Source organism: Saccopteryx bilineata, chromosome 1, assembly GCF_036850765.1.
Source record: "Saccopteryx bilineata isolate mSacBil1 chromosome 1, mSacBil1_pri_phased_curated, whole genome shotgun sequence".
NCBI classification, from domain to species: domain Eukaryota; kingdom Metazoa; phylum Chordata; class Mammalia; order Chiroptera; family Emballonuridae; genus Saccopteryx; species Saccopteryx bilineata.
In genome coordinates this window covers 296,772,685-296,793,591 of record NC_089490.1, presented here as the reverse complement: position 1 = coordinate 296,793,591, position 20,907 = coordinate 296,772,685, and the positions used below count along the sequence as shown (strand labels likewise).

The 20,907-nt window shown below is 38.9% G+C and overlaps 1 protein-coding gene and 1 non-coding gene across 4 annotated transcripts in view; both read left to right on the top strand.

The window, feature by feature from the left end:
- Positions 1-20,907, top strand: part of ZFR (zinc finger RNA binding protein) — a 90,249-nt gene that overhangs the window by 46,413 nt on the left and 22,929 nt on the right. For 2 of the 3 annotated variants that reach the window (XM_066244260.1, XM_066244261.1), the window contains 7 exons: positions 42-187; positions 4,075-4,237; positions 6,286-6,491; positions 7,638-7,788; positions 10,840-10,981; positions 15,522-15,619; positions 16,481-16,576. In XM_066244260.1, coding sequence (XP_066100357.1) covers positions 42-187; positions 4,075-4,237; positions 6,286-6,491; positions 7,638-7,788; positions 10,840-10,981; positions 15,522-15,619; positions 16,481-16,576 — 1,002 coding nt within the window. Of the gene's footprint in view, positions 1-41; positions 188-4,074; positions 4,238-6,285; positions 6,492-7,637; positions 7,789-10,839; positions 10,982-15,521; positions 15,620-16,480; positions 16,577-20,907 lie in introns of those variants that run through there. The other variant, XM_066244262.1, reaches the window with a different exon arrangement.
- On the top strand, positions 19,006-19,112 carry LOC136321574 (U6 spliceosomal RNA). Its single transcript, XR_010728724.1, has one exon. It is a non-coding gene; the product is annotated as a U6 spliceosomal RNA (small nuclear RNA).

Genomic DNA, 20,907 nt, shown 5'->3' with positions numbered 1-20,907 from the left:
GGAGGGGGTGCTTGTTTTTGAAATGTCTTGTATCTTAACAGAAAAAAGTCAATCCAGATTTGCAAGTAGAAGTAAAGCCCAGTATCCGAGCAAGAAAGATTCAAGAAGAGAAAATGAGGAAACAAATGCAGAAAGAGGAGTACTGGCGAAGAAGAGAAGAAGAAGAACGTTGGAGAATGGAAATGAGGTAATATCTTTAACTTTAGTAGTATGATAAGTGGTTCAGTCTTTTCTTTAAAAAACTTAGCTATTCTAAGTATGTGACTCCCATTCAAAGCAATCTAGGGTTATTTAATGTACTTTTAATTTTCACGTTTCAGGAAGAGCCTAGGTCTGGAAAAGAAATGCATTAAATTAAGTTATTGACTATTCTGATATTTGACCATGGCCTTTTTTTTAGGAATTATGTGGTTAAGTAGTATTTTGTATGTACTAAATACATGAAGAAATAGTTTAATATTATAAATAAATGCCTTAGTTTAAAACAAGCAAAATTGAACATTTGGTTATAACATGCTAAATATAGAATATAAGATTTGGTACAGCCTAGACATCTTAGTGTTGTTGTTTTTTTATTATTTAAAAATTAAATTTAATAGGATGACATTGATCAATAAGAGTATATAGGTTTCAGGTAAACATTTCTATAGCATTTGAACTGTTGATTGTGTTGTGTACTCATCACTTAAAGTATTTTTTAAAAAGAAAGTTTATGATAGAAATTTAGAGGCTATAAGGAAGGAAAAATGAAAACTATCTTCCAGGGATATCTTCAATTTATTGATTAACTGACATATCTTTAAATGGTACAGTTCACATACATTCACAGTTATGCACCACAATCAATTTTAGAAACATTTTCATCACCTCCCCCTAAAAACACGAACCCATTAGCAACCACTGACTGTTTTTCTCTCAACCCCTCCCTCTGCCCCTAGGCAACCACTAATACACTTCTGTCTCTGTAGATTTGCCTATTCTGGAGATTTCATATAAATGGAATCACAGAATATGTAGTCTTTTTTTGTCTGGCTACTTTCACTTAGCATAATATTTACAAGGTTCATGCATGTTATTGTATATGTCAGTACATTGATTCTTTTTATGACTGTACTACATTTTGCACATTGATTGATGAACACTTATGTTGTTTCCACTTTGGGGCTATCATGAATACTGCTGCCATTCGTACTATGAGTATTTGTGTGCCAGTCATGTCTGACCCCATTCTCAAGCCGGTGACCTCGAGGTTTCGAACCTAGGTCCTCAGTGCCCCAGGCTGTCCCTCTATCCACTGTACCACACCTGGGCAGGCTCAGGCTGTTTATTCATTTCCTCTCATGCCTAAATGACATGAAAGTGTGGTAAAAGTTTATTGTTACAAAATATTGCTTAAGAAACATGATTTCTCTTGGTAGTTATTAGTGTCCTAGTTTGAAGCTGGAAGTAAGAATAAAACTGAGAGAGGGTGAGATGATGAAAAGAAGTTAGAGGCCCTGGCCAGTTGGTTCAGTGGTAGAACATTGTCCCAGTTTGTGGATGTCCTGGGTTTGATTCCTGGTCAAGTTACACAGGAGAAGTGCCCATCGCTTCTCTGCCCCTCCCCTTCTTGCTTCTCTCGTTTCCTTCTCTCTCGCTCTCGCTCTCTCGTCCCCTCCTGCAGCCATGGCTCAATTAGAGCAAGTTGGCCCTGGGCTTAACTAAGCATGGCTCCATGGTCTCTGCCTCAGGTGCTAAGAAAAACTTGTTTGCTGAGCAACAGAGCAACGCCCCAGATGGGCAGGGACCCAAGTGGACTTGCCTGGTGGATCTCAGTCGTGGTACATGCAGGGAGTCTGTCTCTGCCTGCCCTCCTCTCACTGAAAAAAGGAAAGAAGTTAGATTCTGGAAATGTTGACCATTAAAGCAGAGGCTATAGACTGACCCGTAGTGGTACAGTGGATAGAGCGTTGACTTGGGACACTGAGGTGTCCCAGGTTCAAAACCTCAAGGTTGCCAACTGGAACACAGGCTCATCCAGCTTGAGCATGGGGTCACTGGCTTGAACATGGGATCATTGACATGATTCTGTGATCGCTGGCTCGAAGCTCAAGGTTGCTGGCTTGAGCAAGGGGTCACTGGCTTGGCTTGATCTCCCCCTCCCCCAATCAAGGCACATGAGAAGCAATTAGTGAACAACTAAAGTGCCGCAACTACAAGTTGATTCTTCTCATCTCTCTCCCTTACTGTCTGATTTTCTCTGTCTCTCTTCAAAAAAAAATTTAAAAAGAAAGCAGAGGCTGTATACTAGCTACCCACAGTCCAAGTTCAGCCTATCAAGAGAGGAAGGGAGAGAGAGAGACAGAAACATTGATTCGTTCCTGTGTGTGCCCTGACCACGGGTGAACTGGCAATCTCTGCACTTCAGGACGATGCTTTAAACAACCAATCTATCTGGCCGGAGCTGATATACATGATTGTTTTTCAGTCTGAACTAACATTCATGACCAACATCAGAGACATTTAAAACCATTAAAATCCTGGGGACCTTGAGATTATAGCATATACACTGCTTACAAAAAACTAGGTGATATTTTCTTTTTTTTTGAACTGCTGAATTTTAATTTTTTTTTTTTTTTAGATTTTATTTATTCATTTTAGAGAGAGGAGGCAGAGACAGAGAGAAGGGAGGGAGGAGCAGAAAGCATCAACTCCCATATGTGCCTTGACCAGGGAAGCCTGGGGTTTCGAACCAGAGAACTCAGTGTTCCAGGTCGATGCTTTTAACCACTGCGCCACCGTAGGTCACTAGATGATATTTTATTGCTTCATACTCATTTTTAAATATCCCCAAACTTTTGTGAGCAGTATATTATGACAGTAATTAGTAGGAGCTGAGTCAACCATTGTCTCTAGCTAGAACATGTGCTTTCTACTTTTACCACAGTCTCTATCACTATATTCCCAAGAATGAGACGGAGTATGAGATGCCATTTATTATTGTCTCACACTATTGTTGTTCCTCATAGTAGAGAAATGTCTTTGCCTCAACCTGTATCTTAAATGGGGAAATTAAAGATAGTCTTTAAGAGTTTTCTCTAAGGAAAAAATAGAGAGCATAGTTTTTTGGATACACGAAGAAATTCCTAAATGTTTTTGTATTTTGAATCTTTCACTCATACACATTATTGATTTGGCCACATTAGGTAGGCATTTAAGTTGGAAGGAACTAAGGCTTCTGATGCGTATTCTTTCACCTTTGACCTCACACTACGAAATTTTGTTTTGCTTTTCCTTTTGTATTCTCACCTTCTCTTCTCACTTCCATTCACTTCCACTACTTCCTTCTAAATAAAAGCAAATAAGGGAAATTGGATACAAAAGGGGAAAACGATGTTAGCAAGATTGATTTAGATTTTTTATTGCTTTTTATGTCATTATTGATATAAGTTCTTGGGTTGTATTTTTTTTTAAGATTTTATTTATTGATTTGAGAGAGAGAGGGAGGATGGGGGGAGGAACAGCAAGCATCAACTTGTAGTAGTTGCCCCTGGCCGGTTGGCTCGGTGGTAGAGCATAGGCCTGGCATGTGGAAGTCCCGGTTTCGATTCCCGGCCAGGGCACACAGGAGAGGCGCCCATCTGCTTCTCCACCCTTCCCCCTCCCCTTCCTCTCTCTCTCTTCCCCTCCTGCAGCCGAGGCTCCATTGGAGCAAAAGATGGTCCGGGCGCTAGGGATGGCTCCTTGGCCTCTGCCTCAGGTGCTAGAATGGCTCTGGTCGCAACAGAGCGAAGCCCCGGATGGGCAGAGCATCGCCCCCTGGTGGGCATGCCGGGTGGATCCCAGTCGGACGCATGCGGGAGTCTGTCTGACTGCCTCCCTGTTTCCAGCTTCAGAAAAATACAAAAAACAAACAAACAAACAAAAAAACACAACAACTTGTAGTAGTTGCTTCTCATGTGCTTTGACTGGGCAAACCCAGGGTTTTAAACCAGTGACCTCAGCATTCCAGGTCAACACTTTATCCACTGCGCCACCACAGATTAGGCAAATTATATTTTTCTTATAGGTTTGTAATGTCACTCTGTGTTTCAGACGTTATGAAGAAGATATGTACTGGAGAAGAATGGAGGAAGAACAACATCATTGGGATGATCGCCGCCGAATGCCTGATGGTGGCTATCCTCATGGTCCCCCAGGTCCGCTAGGCCTTCTGGGAGTCCGACCAGGCATGCCTCCTCAGCCACAGGGACCTGCAGTGAGTGTCCACTTTGTTTATGTGGGAGTGAAAATGTAACATTGGTTCGGCATTAGAATATAACAGTTTGGAGGACTAATTCTTTGACTAAGTAATTTCAATGTAACTTTTACATCTGATTTAGAATATTTCCTCTGGTTTTTTTTTGGGAGGGGCAGTGATCCAGCATCCACCTATTATGTTTTAGTAATTGATTCTAGAAAGAGTAAGTGAGGGAGGAGAAGCCCCAATTTGTTCTTCCACTTATTTATGCATTTATTCGTTGATTCTTTTTTTTTTTTTTTTTTTGTATTTTTCTGAAGCTGGAAACGGGGAGAGACAGTCAGACAGACTCCCGCATGCGCCCGACCGGGATCCACCTGGCACGCCCACCAGGGGGTGACGCTCTGCCCACCAGGGGGCGATGCTCTGCCCCTCCGGGGCATCGCTCTGTTGCGACCAGAGCCACTCTAGCACCTGGGGCAGAGGCCAAGGAGCCATCCCCAGCGCCCGGGCCATCTTTGCTCCAATGGAGCCTTGGCTGCGGGAGGGGAAGAGAGAGACAGAGAGGAAGGCGCAGCGGAGGGGTGGAGAAGCAGATGGGCGCTTCTCCTGTGTGCCCTGGCCGGCAATCGAACCTGGGATTTCTGCACGCCAGGCTGACGCTCTACCACTGAGCCAAACCGGCCAGGACCTATTGGTTGATTCTTAAATGTGCCCTGACCTGGGATCAAACCCACAACTCTAGAGTACCAGGATGACACTCAAACCAACTACCCACTTAGGGCTCTACAATTTTTCCTCCTTTTATTACTGGTTTTCAGTGTCTGTCTTTCTTTGTGTATAAGAACTTCGTAAAGTTTACAAGAATCTTTTTCAATATGCGCTAAAGGGGAGTAGAGCTTCTTTTGCTACTGTAAGAGATTTTCCTGCTTTTATTGTTGGTTAGATTAGATTAGCAGGAACTGGTTTATTTTTCCATTACTTTTTTTATTTTTCCATTAGAATCTTTTTTTCTTCCTCAAATTCTGACCATCTAAAATCCAGTACAGTGTATTTCTGAATTAAGTGCAGGATAAAAGGTGGTAAATAAATAGTTTAAGTCTAGCACCACAGTTGATGTATTAGGAAAACTATAGGGAAGATTGCAACTTAAACTTTGTGTTCTGTGAAATTTGGGTAAAAGATGAGATACCAGGTGTATGAGGAATATAGAAGTTCAGGCTACAGAAAATAAGAGGAGCTTTCTGTTTTGTTTTCTAGAGAGCACTCAGAAGAAAACACCAAACTCCTTCCTTTTAACCTGTTCTCTTTTTCATTTGTCTTTTTTTTTTCTTTTTGTTTTCTTTTTTTGTGTATTTTTCTGAAGCTGGAAACTGGGAGGCAGACAGACTCCCGCATGCGCCCGACCGGGATCCACCCGGCACACCCACCAGGGGGCGATGCTCTGCCCATCCGGGGCGTCGCTCTGTTGCGACCAGAGCCACTCTAGCGCCTAAGGCCGAGGCCATGGAGCCATCCTCAGCGCCCAGACCATCTTTGCTCCAATGGAACCTCGGCTGGGGGAGGGGAAGAGAGACACAGAGAGGAAGGAGAGGGGGAAGGGTGGAGAAGCAGGTGGGCGCTTCTCCTGTGTGCCCTGGCCGGAAATTGAACCCGGGACTTCCGCACGCCAGGCCGACGCTCTACCACTGAGCCAACTGGCCAGGGCCTCTCATTTGTCTTTACACAGAACAAGCATGTGTATAACATTAAAGGCAAAAAAATGTTTCAGAATCACTGGTTTTTAAAATTGAGTAAAACAGTATTATAACTTTAGCTGGTGTGTATTAGAATTTTACATACTTGAGGGAAAATATATGTACATACATACATATTCTAGGTAGTATAACTTTCAATAATTTGATTTTTGTTGTTGAAATGGAAAAAAGAAAAAGATAGTTTTAAATGGACATTTTGCATAATTGACTTTGTTATTGAGAAGATATGACAAATATGTAAATTTTAAAAATAGTCTGCTTTTGCTCAGGAAACATTTTTTAAAATGAAGTAACTATTTTTTTCTGTAGCCTCTACGTCGTCCTGATTCATCTGATGACCGTTATGTAATGACAAAACACGCAACTATTTACCCAACTGAAGAGGAATTACAGGCAGTTCAGAAAATTGTTTCTATCACTGAACGTGCTTTGAAACTTGTTTCAGACAGTTTGTCTGAACATGAAAAGAGCAAGAGCAAAGAGGGAGATGATAAGAAAGAGGGAGGTAAAGACAGGTGTGTTTTCAGTTTTCTACTTTGTATGTTTTTGCTTTTCCTTACGTGGACTTACACTTGAGATAAAAGTTGCAAAGATTAAATACTCTGGTGTGAGTCTGCCGGTCTTGTCATGCTTTGGTTAGTTATCTAATGAACTGCTTTTTGTTTTTGTTTTTGGGGGGTTTTTTTGTATTTTTTTCTGAAGCTGGAAACGGGGAGAGACAGTCAGACAGACTCCCGCATGCGCCCGACCGGGAACCACCCGGCACGCCCATCAGGAGCGAGGCTCTGCCCACCAGGGGGCGATGCTCTGCCCCTCCGGGGCGTCGCTCTGCCGCAACCAGAGCCACTCTACCGCCTGGGGCAGAGGCCAAGGAGCCATCCCCAGCACCCGGGCCATCTTTGCTCCAATGGAGCCTTGGCTGCGGGAGGGGAAGAGAGAGACAGAGAGGAAGGCGCAGCGGAGGGGTGGAGAAGCAGATGGGCGCTTCTCCTGTGTGCCCTGGCCAGGAATCGAACCCGGGTCCTCCGCACGCTAGGCCGACTCTCTACCGCTGAGCCAACCGGCCAGGGCCTAATGAACTGCTTTTTGTTAAAATGAGAAATTCATAATTCCATACAATCTTCAATTTTGTAAATTCACATGTTGTTATTTAAATTTATATAAAACTGTTTTGAGTCTGTTTTCAAAGCCACCTGTGTAGTTTCTAATTGCATGTATCGGCTGTTGAGTTATATTTATTTATTGCATCTGTTCCACATTCAGTCTTTGTTTTTGCAACTTTTTTTCCTTAATACATTAACTGTAAAGCATGAATAAGCCCAAGCTTTACCGCAGCTTTTATATCAAGTGTTGCGTTGCGATCTATAACTTCATGCTCCCTTTATTTGGAAATATTTTTGTATAATTTTAGAAATGACTATTCTAACTTGTAAAATGTGACACAGAAGCATTATTGTTTTTTGCTTTTCAGTCATCCCTGTGAGGACTCAACTATATTATCTAAATGAAAGGTGCTTCTAAAAATAAATTAAATGTTTTATGCTGTAGTTGATGATAAATTTAATAGTATATAAGTTATTTAATTTACATTTGTGTGTTCAGCGACTATCATGGTTCTGTTGAGAAAAGAAATGTCATAATACAATTTGATTATACTTCAGAGCTTTAAAAGGAGTTTTGCGAGTGGGAGTATTGGCAAAAGGATTACTTCTCCGAGGAGATAGAAATGTCAACCTTGTTTTGCTATGCTCAGAGAAACCTTCAAAGACATTATTAAGCCGTATTGCAGAAAACCTACCCAAACAGCTTGCTGTAAGTATTATAGAAATGTTCATTTTACCCATTGTCAAGCTTAGAAGTTTTGGCAGGACTAAATGTGCTTCAGCTTAAACCTAAGCCAGCTTTTAAATTTTTGGCTTGACTTTCTGTATTGAATTTTATTTATTTATATATTTTTTTCCTTGTTTTCAAAGTGAGAGGAGAGGACATAGACCGACTCCCTCGTGCTCCCCTACCGGGATCCACCTGGCAACCTCTGGCTGGGCCTGATGCTCTGCCCAATGCTCTGCCCATCTGGGGCCATTGCGTTCAAATCAGTCAAGCCATGGCTGAGGGAAGGGAGGAGAGGGGGAATGATGGAGAAGCAGATGGTTGCTTTTCTTGTGTGCCCTTACCTGAAATCAAACCTGGGACATCCACATGCCAGGCCAATGCTCTACCACTGAGCCAGTTGGCCAGGGATGCCTTTTTTCTTGGTTGTGCAAATTGGTAACGCTATTTTCTACTTTGTCTTTTTAGATTTTATGATGCTTGTATTTGGCATGAAGCCATCTTGCAAATTTATTTTAAAATATAAAATTTTATGTCCTCTTCCTGTTCTTTTTCTCAAGTTTTGATTCACTAGAAAGTTAGTTCCGAACAGAAAGAGATTTTTTAAAAAACAAAGCTCGTGTATAGCAAGCTTGATTTTTTTTTTTTTTTAAACAGATAGAGAGTCAGAGAGAGGGATAGATAGGGACAGACAGACAGACAGGAATGGAGAGAGATGAGAATCATCAATCATCAGTTTTTGTTGCGACACCTTAGTTGTTCATTGATTGCTTTCTCATATCTGTCTTGATCCTGGGGCTACAGCAGAGCGAGAAACCCCTTGCTTGAGCCTTGGGTCCAAGCTGGTGAGCGTTGCTCAAACCAGATGAGCCCACACTCAAGCTGGCAACCTCGGGGTCTCGAACCTGGGTCCTCGGCATCCGAGTCCTATGCTCTATCCACTGCGCCACCACCTGGTCAGGCAAGCTTAAATTTTTTAAAAAAAAATCATGAAACTCTTGCTTACTTAGTTGAATATGTGTTTTTAATAAAATACAGAGTCTTTCTGATTTGATTTTCCCCAGTTTTATTGTAATTATTTTCAATTTTCATCTGTTACAATGGTAGGAATTACTTCTCTGGTGTCCATTTAGCAAATCATGGGAATGCACAATTAATAAAATATCCCCTTTTGGCCCTATAAAAAGCAATTTCTTTTAAGATTGAGTATTTAAAAGTTTTTTGCTTAGCTTGTCAGAATCTCAGATTGAGATTTAAAATAAAGATTTCTTTAATAATTTAATGTATAAAACTTATTTCAGAACCTTTCAATTTAATTAGACATTCTAAATCCAAGGATTGACATTTACTGGTAATGTGTATTGTATAGTAATGCGAAAGAATAAATAGTACCTGATCACAGCCAAGGAACTAATAACAAGGGAATAATGAAATACGCTTGAGTTTAAGCCCTGACAACTCTGGCACTTACTGTTGTTTGCTTTGTTATTGCCATTGTTTCAGATGTGAAGTTCCTTTTTTATTTTTTTTATTGATTTTAATGAGAGAGGGAGGGAGGGAGCGACAGGAATATCAATCTGTTCCTGTATGTGCCCTGAGCAGGGATCGAACCAGCAACCTATGTGCTTTGGGTTGATGCTCCAACCAACTGAGCTATCCAGCCAGGGCTGAAGTTTCTTTTTTTTTTTTTTTTTTTTTTTTTTTTTTCTGAAGCTGGAAACGGAGAGACAGTCAGACAGACTCCCGCATGCGCCCGACCGGGATCTACCCGGCACGCCCACCATGGGGCGACGCTCTGCCCATCCTGGGCGTCGCCATGTTGCGACCAGAGCCACTCTAGCGCCTGGGGCAGAGGCCACAGAGCCATCCCCAGCGCCCGGGCCATCTTTGCTCCAGTGGAGCCTTGGCTGCAGGAGGGGAAGAGAGAGACAGAGAGGAAAGCACGGCGGAGGGGTGGAGAAGCAAATGGGCGCTTCTCCTATGTACCCTGGCCAGGAATCGAACCCGGGTCCTCCGCACGCTAGGCCGACGCTCTACCGCTAGGCCAACCAGCCAGGGCTGAAGTTTCTTATTGTGGGTGAGTCTAAGGATTAGGAGCCAGTAGAATTGACACTATCTACTTGTACCCCTCTGTTGAGGCTGCTTGGGCAATGAGAGAGAGGAAGAGATTTGAGGACCTTGACAGAATTAGGTAAATTTGCAAGAAACCTCTTGATCCTAATTGTGGTCCTTAGTAAAACCACAAAGCAGGAAATGTTATATCCTAAGTGAATAATTACCAGTTAAACAGTTAACAGAAAAGTAGACTATTCTTTCTTATCAGTCTGTACTTATACAAGTGGTAGATAAGCAAGAGAAATAGAATTCTTCATTGTCATTATTGTCATAGTTTACATTTGTGTTTAAGTGCTTCAGTGTAGTTAATTCATTGAATCCTCCAACAATCCTATAGAATAGAATTACTGTCTTCATTTTACAGAAATAGGTATAAGAGAATTCAAAGAATTTTAAAAGGAAAGTGGAGCAATAGTTCAAATGGTTCAGTGATATTTGCATTAATTACAAAGTTTCTTGGAGGGAGTGGTATATGATCTAGTTTTTATAAAGTCATTATGGTAGTGTACAAATGAAAAAGCCCTAATGGCCTGACTGGTGGGAGAGCATCAACCTGGGACACCGAGTCTCAGGTTCCAAACCCTGAGATCGCCAGCTTGAGCCGTGGCATCATAGAGTTTAGCCAAAGGTTGCTGGTTTGAGCAAGGAATCACTGGCTTGGCTTGAGCCCCCCAGTCAAGACACATAAGAGAAGCAGTCATTGAACAACTAAAGTGACGCAACTACGAGTTGATGCTTCTCATCTCTCTCTCTCTCTTTCTCTTTCTCCTCTTCTCCCCCTTCTCTTCCTCTTCTCTTCTTCCTCTTCTCTTCTTCCTCTTCTCTTTCTCGCTAAAAAAAGAAGAAAGAGCCATAATGAAACTGCTTTGTTTGAGATGTAAAAGGCCCAACTAATATTTTGTACTCTTCCTTACATAGGTTATAAGTCCTGAGAAGTATGACATAAAATGCGCTGTGTCTGAAGCGGCAATAATTTTGAATTCATGTGTGGAACCTAAAATGCAAGTCACTATCACCCTTACATCTCCAATTATTCGAGAAGAGAACATGAGGGAAGGAGGTTGGAAAGCCATTAAACATTCTACTTTTCTATTAATTTTTTTATTTATCTACTCTTTAAGATGGCATTAAGCCCTAGAAGGCAACATGCTGGCATTAATATGAAGTTGATGGATTTGACTTATATAGTCACCAGTTTTACTTAAGATTATTTCCCAGAAAATAAATGCTCTTTTTAGTATTGTACTTTTTATAATATGAAATACTCATGGTATTATTGACTTTCTTGATTTTTTTCTTTTCTTGCTAACCTCAGATTTCTGGAAAAAAATAAGCTCAAAATTATTCTTACCGGTATAGTTGCGACACATGAAAAAATTAAATGTTGCTAGTAAGGGGCCACAAATTTAACTTCTTTTAAGAAGTTCTTGCCTTGTCTTAGAAAAAAAGACAAAAGCTTCAGAAATAAAATTGGTTAAATACCCATAAGTTATATTTTTAGATGCATTGTTATATGTAATTATGAATTTGGCTTGTCCTGTAGTAAAAATATTTCTAGTTCTCTGAGGTTATTCTTTGGTTTGGAGTGCTCCATAAATGCAGAATACCTAACACACATAGATTTGGGCATTTGACCCCACTAATATCCTAGAGATGTTGGAAAATAAGTGGTGTAGGTGTAGTTAGTGAGCTACAGTACAAGTCAGGATTTACTTCACAATTGTAGACTTACATCCTGCCAGTGCCAGCAATGTTGCTTTAGGGACTATTCTGTAACATTTTCAAAGCTTCAAAAGCTTAAGCCAAAAAGCATGGTCAGTGTCTGCAGTATGTTGGTTCTGTTGTTTTATGGGTCAGATAAAATTTACTTTGTTTCCTTTCATGTTGTTTTTGTACATCTTAACTTGTTGATTATGGAGTTATAGCCTACAGTAATATTCCTTTGTGGTATTTATATAGGAGAAAAGAATACTATATATTGAATATTAAAATTATCTAATATAGCATCAGTAGTCTATCAATTACAGTCATTTAAAAATTATTTTCTTACAGCAAAGCAATTTTTTTAAGGCACTGGGCTTTCTATAGCCCAGGAAAAGAACATTTTATTAATGACACCATTGGAAGACCTGTCTAATTTTGCATACTTTCTATATACAACGTGTCAGGACTTGTATATTCTATAACATTTGCATTTTTAAAATAAGTGTGTTTTGTGTAAAGGCTCTTTTATATGAACATGAATTTCCACTCAAGGTCTAGCTGTGAGTATTGCTGGCAAAATAGTTCCTGAGCCAATTTGATCGATTCATATGCAGCATTTGAGTCTTAGGATTCAGAAAAATAAATCTTCTAATATGATATGTTATAAATAAAAGTTGCTGTATTTAGTATGAAATACTTGTATAACCATTAATTTTATTTCAGAGCATATTTTGTCCAATTATAATTAGGCTGTTTAATTTGTACAGTATCAAGTCATTTTATTATGTTTCAAAAATCTAAAGTCATTGCTATCATTTTTGTAGTAGAATGTTTAATAATCTATCCCTCTAAAGGAAACAAAATTATATTTTTGTCTGACCCAGACTTGACTTATCTTAGAATTATTGTTCTGAATTTTGTAAATATTATGTTGAGAGAAATGGTAGTTCAAAATGGAAAGATTTTACTTCAAGACACTGAGCTGAAAAGTTGGATATGCCAAAAGTATAGAAGCATTGATAGAGTGTTCCTTGCTGCAGATAACTGCAGTAAACCATGTCTTTAGCTTCATTATGAAGATTGCTTCTTTCTTGCTGCAGAATAACGGTATGTATTCTCTCTCACTGCAGCTCCCAATGCTCTGTGTCTTAAAATCATTTAAGCCTATAGCTTGCTTTGGGGAGTTAGTACAGGGGTAAGGAAGGCTTTGCCGGAAGAGTGATTGTAAATCATGAGACTTGAGACTTGCGCATAGTGTGGTAGCCTCTTTAATGCGTAATGGTCCTATTTAATACCAAAACTGATTTAAAGGAAATAAATGTCAAATAACTGTTAAACGCATGATATCTATTTTATGGTACTGTGTTTGACAGTTAATAATATTAAGTAAATGTTTAATTGACTTGAAGTTTGAAATGTTCAAAATGCTCTAACCCTTGCTACAGAGTGTTTTCTGCAGCAAGTCAAGTATTGTGTGTGTTTCTTTCCACCTGTAGCTTATCAGGCCCGGTCCAAAGCCTTCTAGCAGAGGGATTGATTCCTGTCAGGGGTTGCTGCCAAGACATCGGAAGGATTTTTGACCAAGGTTTTCAAAAGCTCAGTGTCACACCTGCCATTTGGTTAAGAAAGGATTTTGGATGCAGAGCCTGGCATTTATTGTCTTCTGTGTGGCTGTTTTTGTCTTTGTCTCTTCTAGAATTGAGCAGTGTTCACACTAGTTTTTAAATGGTTGGGTGGATTATATATCTTTTACATAACCATGTTAATTTAAATTAATATATTCCCATTAACTTGTATTTATAAAATAGTGTGGACACAGCATGTTTTCTAACTGGTGATTAACCCCTTAAAATCTACGGAATACATTCATGTAGGATAAGAATTTTCTTTAAAATAAATTAACTAATTTTTGTTTTGTTTTAACTGGGTAATAGGCAACAAGTATGATTTTAGTACAGTATATATAAGGGGTTAATCCACTTAAAATATAAAATGGGTGCAAAAATCCACACTCTAAATTTAACAGAAATTTTCTAGCTCTTAATTTGTTTTTAAATTGCAATAGGTGTCTTGGCATCTTTGAAATTGTATCATTTAATTAAAATTTTCAAAGTTATGAATGCTTGTATGCAAAAAAAAATTTTTTCCATTTTGGAGGAAATTATAACATTCTGAATTAACATTAGAAATTCAGAAAAAAATTTAGAAAGAGATTGCACATTGTCACCTATTTGCATTCTAGCTTTAGCAAATAATATGAATAAATAGAAACATGGAAAGAGGGCCTTTCAGCATGTTCTGTAACCCAGCTTTGGGGAGTGAGTTTTTTGTTGTTCTTTTTTCCTTTTTTCCTTTCTTAGCTGAGCTTGTCTGTGTTCCTTTTTCTTATCTCAGAATAGCTCACTTCTTATGTTCAATATATTTCTGAATTCGCTAGTTGATCTTGCAGGTTTTGCGATTATCACTTTAAAAAAGTAACTAATACTTTTGTCTTGATAGTTTGACTACCCAGATTCCTCTTAGCATTCATTCTCAGAATACCAGTAGTGCTCTTTGATGATCTGGATTTTCTGAAAAATCTATGCCATCTGATTATTTGAGGAGTAAGAACCAAAAATAGAATGTCCAGACAGAGTATTGAATTTTTTATTGCTTTAAAATACTTTTCTTATGTTAGCTACTCAAAATATGGGCAAGTATCTCTTAAGATTTTTGAGTGGTCATATAAAATATCTAATCAAGTAACTTGCCCAGAGTTGCAACAGTCTTCTTAAAATAAAATTGTCATTAACTTTTTCAAATATTTCTTATTTTTCCCTCTTCATTTGGTATGCTCAATGATTTATTAAATTATATCCTAAATGCCACATAGTTTTGGTACAGAAGACTGTTAAATTCAATAAATTACCTGCCTGGTATATAATTCCCCATATTTAGAAAATATTTGTACTGTTAAAGTCACACCAGTTTGATGGATTTAATTGCTATTTACTTTGAATAGTTTGATTAGCAAATTTACTGTTAAACACATTTTACAGATATGTTTAGGTAAACATGAGGTTGGCCCTCCAACTACTTTTGTGAATGTAAAGTTGACTTCTTGTCATGGTTTAGGTTCAGATTTTCTTTTCAAGGTTTATGTTGCTCATCTATGTTTTAACGTAATAGTCTGATTAAAATCAGTTATTATAACCTTAGATCCTACATATTATCATCAAAGCATTCTGTTTTACTCCATCTTTTCTATTCTATACTTACTCTATTTAACCATGCTAGGTCCTGTTTCCCTTTTCTACATTACCCATTGTTTCTCTTCAGTTATTCTTTGGAACACTTGATGGGAACTTTGAATTTTAAAGAGCATTTCTTATTTTCTTACAACTAAAAATCTCCTTGTGGAAGAGAAAATATTAAACTCTTAGAAATGCCAATTTTTGCCTCTTTATTTTTTTTGTAATTATTACTATGTTGTCGTTTTCATATTTATCATTAATTCTTTGCTGTATTAGCCCCAGAATAACCTGTGACCATTTAAAATACTGAACCAACTCAGTTTTTGTACATTCTCATTTATTAAGGTGGATTTTTGTGTTCCTTTTTGTCTTGTCATCTTTGTGCTGGTGCACTGTATCCAGTAATCCTTCCTGTTGATTTTATTTTGGTGGATAAGGTTTATATTTGCAGAAAGTACTATATTTCTAAATTAAGAGTTTTATTCTTTTGATCATTGTGGTGTTGGATTATGTAAATATGTGGAAAATAATTCCTTGAAAACATTTAAGTGCTGATAATTCTCAAATGGCTCGTGTGACACTGATGCTACTTTAAGGAAGTGTCTTGCTTACCTGGTCAAACACCCATTCCTCACTGCATTTTGCCAATTCAATCCATTTTAGATGTAACCTCGGGTATGGTGAAAGACCCACCGGACGTCTTGGACAGGCAAAAATGCCTTGACGCTCTGGCTGCTCTACGCCACGCTAAGTGGTTCCAGGTTCGGAACATCATTTTACTTTTTTATTGTAGCCTTATGAGAGAGTAGTTCAGTACAACATGTTTAACTGTGTTTAAACATTTCAAAAGATTGCCCAAGCAACACTTTTAAATTAAATTTCAGAAAATATGTTAACATAGAAAGCTGGGTTTGAATATCTGCATATTGCAGTTACTATTAATTTGATAATGAACTTAGGTTTTGGGGGTGTTTTGTAGTTTGGGTTTTTTTATTTTTATTTTTTGTAGCTATATTTAACGTTGACTTGTTTAGGAACATCACATGTTTGTGTATATATATTATATTCCATAAGGCTGCAGATTAACTTTGCTTTAAATAATGGAACATGTGTTTAAAGCTTTGTGTATAGTTCTAAGATTTTTTTCCCCCTCTTTCTCTAAGTTAATAAGTGTAGGGAGTGAAAGGTGAGGGAGCAGCTGTTTGGTTTAGTGACTTTGCAGTCATGCAAAGGCACAGAAGGGAAACCAAACAGATTTCCTTAACCTTTCAGTCCCTAGACAAACTTTTTAGCTCTTGACTTTTTCTTTTATTTCTAATGTAGGCAGATTTTTTTAAGTTTATGAATTTAAATGATTACAGGTCAAGGTTCACAGGGTATCAAGAAATATTCTTCTTGTATAATCTGTTTACTTTGTCCTAAAATACCAGCTTTTAAATACTAACCCTGACATAAAATATTGCTGTAAATGGCAGCTCATTGAATCCAATTTTAAGTGTAATTATTTTTGTTTCATTTTTATCTGAGCTTCCATTGAACAGTGGTATTTTAACTTTTTTTCATCAAGGGATATTTTCAATATTTCTAAGATTAATTCAGTTGGTTTTTGTGTTGCTCTCAAGGCTAGAGCTAATGGTCTGCAGTCCTGTGTGATTATCATACGTATTCTCCGGGACCTTTGTCAGCGAGTTCCAACTTGGTCTGATTTTCCAAGCTGGGTAAGTAGTATGTAACTGTGTGCTGTCAAAAATGAACAATTAGGAAATATTTCTGCAGTTTTCATAGTCTCATATTCTGCTTAACTTTATTTTCATTTCCTAAAATATACTTTATTTCCCTCTTCTAGTGAGAAATCCTAGGAGTCTTAGGGTTTTTAACTTTTTGAGAATTTAGTACTTAAAAAACTGCACTTGAGGCCCTGGCTGGTTGGCTCAGTGCTAGAGTGTCGGCCTGGCGTGCAGAAGTCCCGGGTTTGATTCCCGGCCAGGGCACACAGGAGAAGCGCCCATCTGCTTCTCCACCCCTCCCCCTCTCCTTCCTCTCTGTCTCTTTCTTCCCCTCCCGCAGCGAGGCTCCATTGGAGCAAAGATGGCCCAGGCGCTGGGGATGGCTCCTTGGCCTCTGCCCCAGGCGCGCTCTGGTCACAACAGAGCGAAGCCCCAGATGGGCAGAGCATCGCCCCCTGGTGGGCGTGCCAGTGGATCCCGGTCAGGCGCATGCGGGAGTCTGTCTGACTGTCTCTCCCTGTTTCTAGCTTCAGAAAAATACAAAAAAAGAAAAAGAAATATACATTATTCAGAAATAGGAATATTGGCAGGATATTCAAATAATGCAGAAAGGAAGTGAAAGCCTTATTTTTTTTTTTTTTAATGAGAAAGATTTCTTTTTTTTTTATTATTATTATTTATTTTATTTTATTTATTCATTTATAGAAAGGAGAGAGAGGGAGAGGAGAGAGAGACAGAGAGAGTGAAGGGGGGAGGAGCTGGAAGCATCAACTCCCATATGTGCCTTGACCAGGCAAGCCCAGGGTTTCGAACCGGCGACCTCAGCATTTCCAGGTCGACGCTTTATCCACTGCGCCACCACAGGTCAGGCGAAAGCCTTATTTTTTAAAGGCAAATTATTTAGCAGTTTGTTGTGATTTCTTCCAGGGAAAAGAGACATGTGTATGCATCCCATATATCCCTATATTTATGTACGTACAAGTATCCCTTTGATATTTGAACCTTTTTGGATTCTGAATAGAAAATTCAGAGAAGTATTCATTCAAAAATATAATTGAACTCTGATTCAGAGTTGGGCTTGTTAGTGAGGGTGGAGTAACCAGGGTTAAGGTCAGTCTGTCTCTCTCTTTCTCTCTCACTCTCTTTCCCCTTCCTCACTCTCTCACTCCCTCATTCCCTCACTTCCTCTCCCTCCTGGGATTACTTCCCCTGGGAGTAATCATGCTATTTACATTATTTGCATTCTTAACAACATGTATCTTGATTGCTCTTGGAGAAGAGCACAGTCAGTTCTCCCTCATTCTCTGCATTGACTAGGTGGTATTCCCTTTGTATAGGAATGCCCTATTTTATTTAACTGGTATCTATTTGATGGACCATTGGGTTGTTTGTAGTTTGCTATTAGGTTTTCATATTATTGTCAAACTTTTGTGAATATTATACACATGGTAAATTACTAAGACTAGAATTCCAAGGTCAGAGAACATATGCTTATTGTTAACCAGAAAGTTGTATCATTTAAAACTTCCTAAACTGTTGAAGTGATCATTTCCTTCATGCCCTAACAGTGGAATATTATCATATACATTTTTTTGAGTGATTCCTGGTATTTCTAATTATATTTCTCTTTAACTGTCATTTCCTTAATTATATTTTTTCTGTAAAAAATTGGCATCTGTATTGAAAATTACTTCTTTTGGTTTTTTATTTGCTTTTCAACTTTATGGAATTTTTGCTACATAAAAGTTTTAAAATTTTTTACAAATTCTAACATTAATCTTTTTTAACTTCTGGGTTTTGGATTCTGCTTACAAAATCCTCGTGTGTTTTAGGTTAATAAATCAGTTCACACAATCTTTCTTCTAGAGCTTTTCCTTTTTCTATCAAATTATATTTTCTGCAAGTGCATGTGTATATATTATAATACCTAGCCAAAGCTCCTAAAGGATATATTCCAAATTACTAGCAATTGTTTCTGAGAAAAGTAGGAGCAAGGAATGATTAGAATAGAGAGCTGTAATGTTTGGTTTTTATCAGGATAAAATATGTATCTGTTGATTGTAAAATTAAAAATTGACTTAAAAACTATAAATGGCCTGACCAGGTGATGGCGCAGTCGATAGAGCGTCGGACTGGGATGCGGAAGGACCCAGGTTCGAGACCCCGAGGTCGCCAGCTTGGACCCAAGGTCACTGGCTCGAGCAAAGGGTTACTCAGTCTGCTGAAGGTCTGCTGTCAAGGCACATATGAGAAAGCAATCAATGAACAATTAAGGTGTTGCAAAGCGCAACGAAAAACTAATGATTGATGCTTCTCATCTCTCCATTCCTGTCTGTCTGTCCCTATCTATCACTCTCTCTGACTCTCTCTCTGTCTCTGTAAAAAAAAACAACAACAACAAAAAAAAAAACTATAAATGGGTGCTCACTTCAGCAGCCCATATACTAAAATTGGAACGATACAGAGAAGATTAGCATGGCCCCTGCGCAAGGATGACACGCAAATTCGTGAAGCGTTCCATGTTTTTGAGCGAAATAAGTAAATCAGAAAAAAACTAAGAACTATATGATTCCATACATAGGTGGGACATAAAAATGAGACTCAGAGACATGGACAAGAGTGCGGGGATTACGGGGTGGGGGTAGGACAGGGGAGGGGCACAAAGAAAACCAGTTAGAAGGTGACAGAAGACAGTTGGACTTTGGGTGATGGGAATGCAGCATAATCAAATGTCAAAATAACCTAGAGATGTTTTCTCTAAACATATGTATATACCCTGATTTATCAATGTCACCCCGTTAAAATTAATTTTTAAAAAAACCAAAAACTGTAAATGGATTAAAGATGGATTCAGCTATGTTTTACCACACCAATTGCCGATTATTCCAATACCACTTAACAATTTATTTAATAATGATTATCTATTTTTTCAACTCCCAGTTTGAAATGTCATCATTATAAACCAGTGGTTCTCAGCCAGGGGCAGTTTTGCCCCCTGGGGAACATTTGGCAATGTCTAGAGACATTTTTGTTTTGTCAGAACTAGTCATTAGGGCCCTGACTTGTTGGCTCAGTGATAGAGCATTAGCCCGGTGTGTGGAAGTTTCGGGTTCGATTCCCAGCCAAAGCACACAGGAGAAGCGCGCATCTGCTTCTCCATCCTTTCCCCTCTCCTCTCTATCCTCTTTCCCTCCATAGCCAAGGCTCCATTGGAGCAAAGTTGGCCCAGGTGCTGAGGATGGCTCCATTGCCTCAGATGCTAGAATGGCTCCAATTGCAAAGGAGCAACACCCCAAATGGGCTTGCTGGGTGGATCCTGGTTGGGCACATGCGGGAGTCTGTCTCTCTGCCTTCCCGCTTTTCACTTCAGGAAAAAAAAAAAAAAAACCCTGGTCACTAGGCCCTGGTTGGGTAGCTCAGTTGTTTAGAGCATTCTCCCAATACACTAAGGTTGCAAGTTCAGTCCCCAGTCAGGACACATACAAGAAACAACCTATGAATGCGTAGATAAGTGAACAACAAATATATGTGTATCTCTCTCTCTCTCTCTCTCTCTCTCTCTCTTTTCTCTCTCTCTCTAAAACCAATAAGTAAATAAAACATTTTTTAAAAAACGACATCAGTAGCGCTGAGGTTGAGAAACCCTGTCATAAACCAAAATTCCTCTTTCATGGGCCTATTTCTAGGGTTGTCTTTTATTCCTCAGTTCATTTTCTTCTCTCCTACTAATCAATTATTGAAGCATTATAATGTGTTTTAAAGATTTTATTTACTGATTTTAGAGAGGTGTGAGGGGGGATGAGAAGTATCAATTCATTGATTGCTTCTCACATCATAGTGTGTTTTAAAGTACATCTTCATCACATTCCTTCCTCTCCGTTATAAGTACCATTTTGCACAGAAGAATTTTTTTGGCTCCTATAATTGTTTTCCAAATGAGCTTGGTGCCATTTTGTTCATTTTCTCTAAAGTTCTTTTGATGTTTTCTAAATAGGACTGCATTGAATTAATAGATTAATTTAAGGAACATCCTCACTTTTATCAGATACTAACTTCTTAGCCAAGGATGTCAGATGTCCTACTTCTTTTTCTTTTTAATTTTTTAATTTTTTTTAGTTTAGTGAGAGGAGGGGAGACAGAGAGACAGACTCCTGCATGCACCCCAACCAAGATCCACCCAGCAAGCCCACTAGGATGCGATGCTCTGCCCATCTGGGGTGTTGCTCCATTGCTCAGCAACCAAGCTCTTCTTAGGGCCTGAGGCTGAGGCCACAAAGCCATCCTCAGCACCCTGGACCAACTCACTCCATTCATGCCATGGC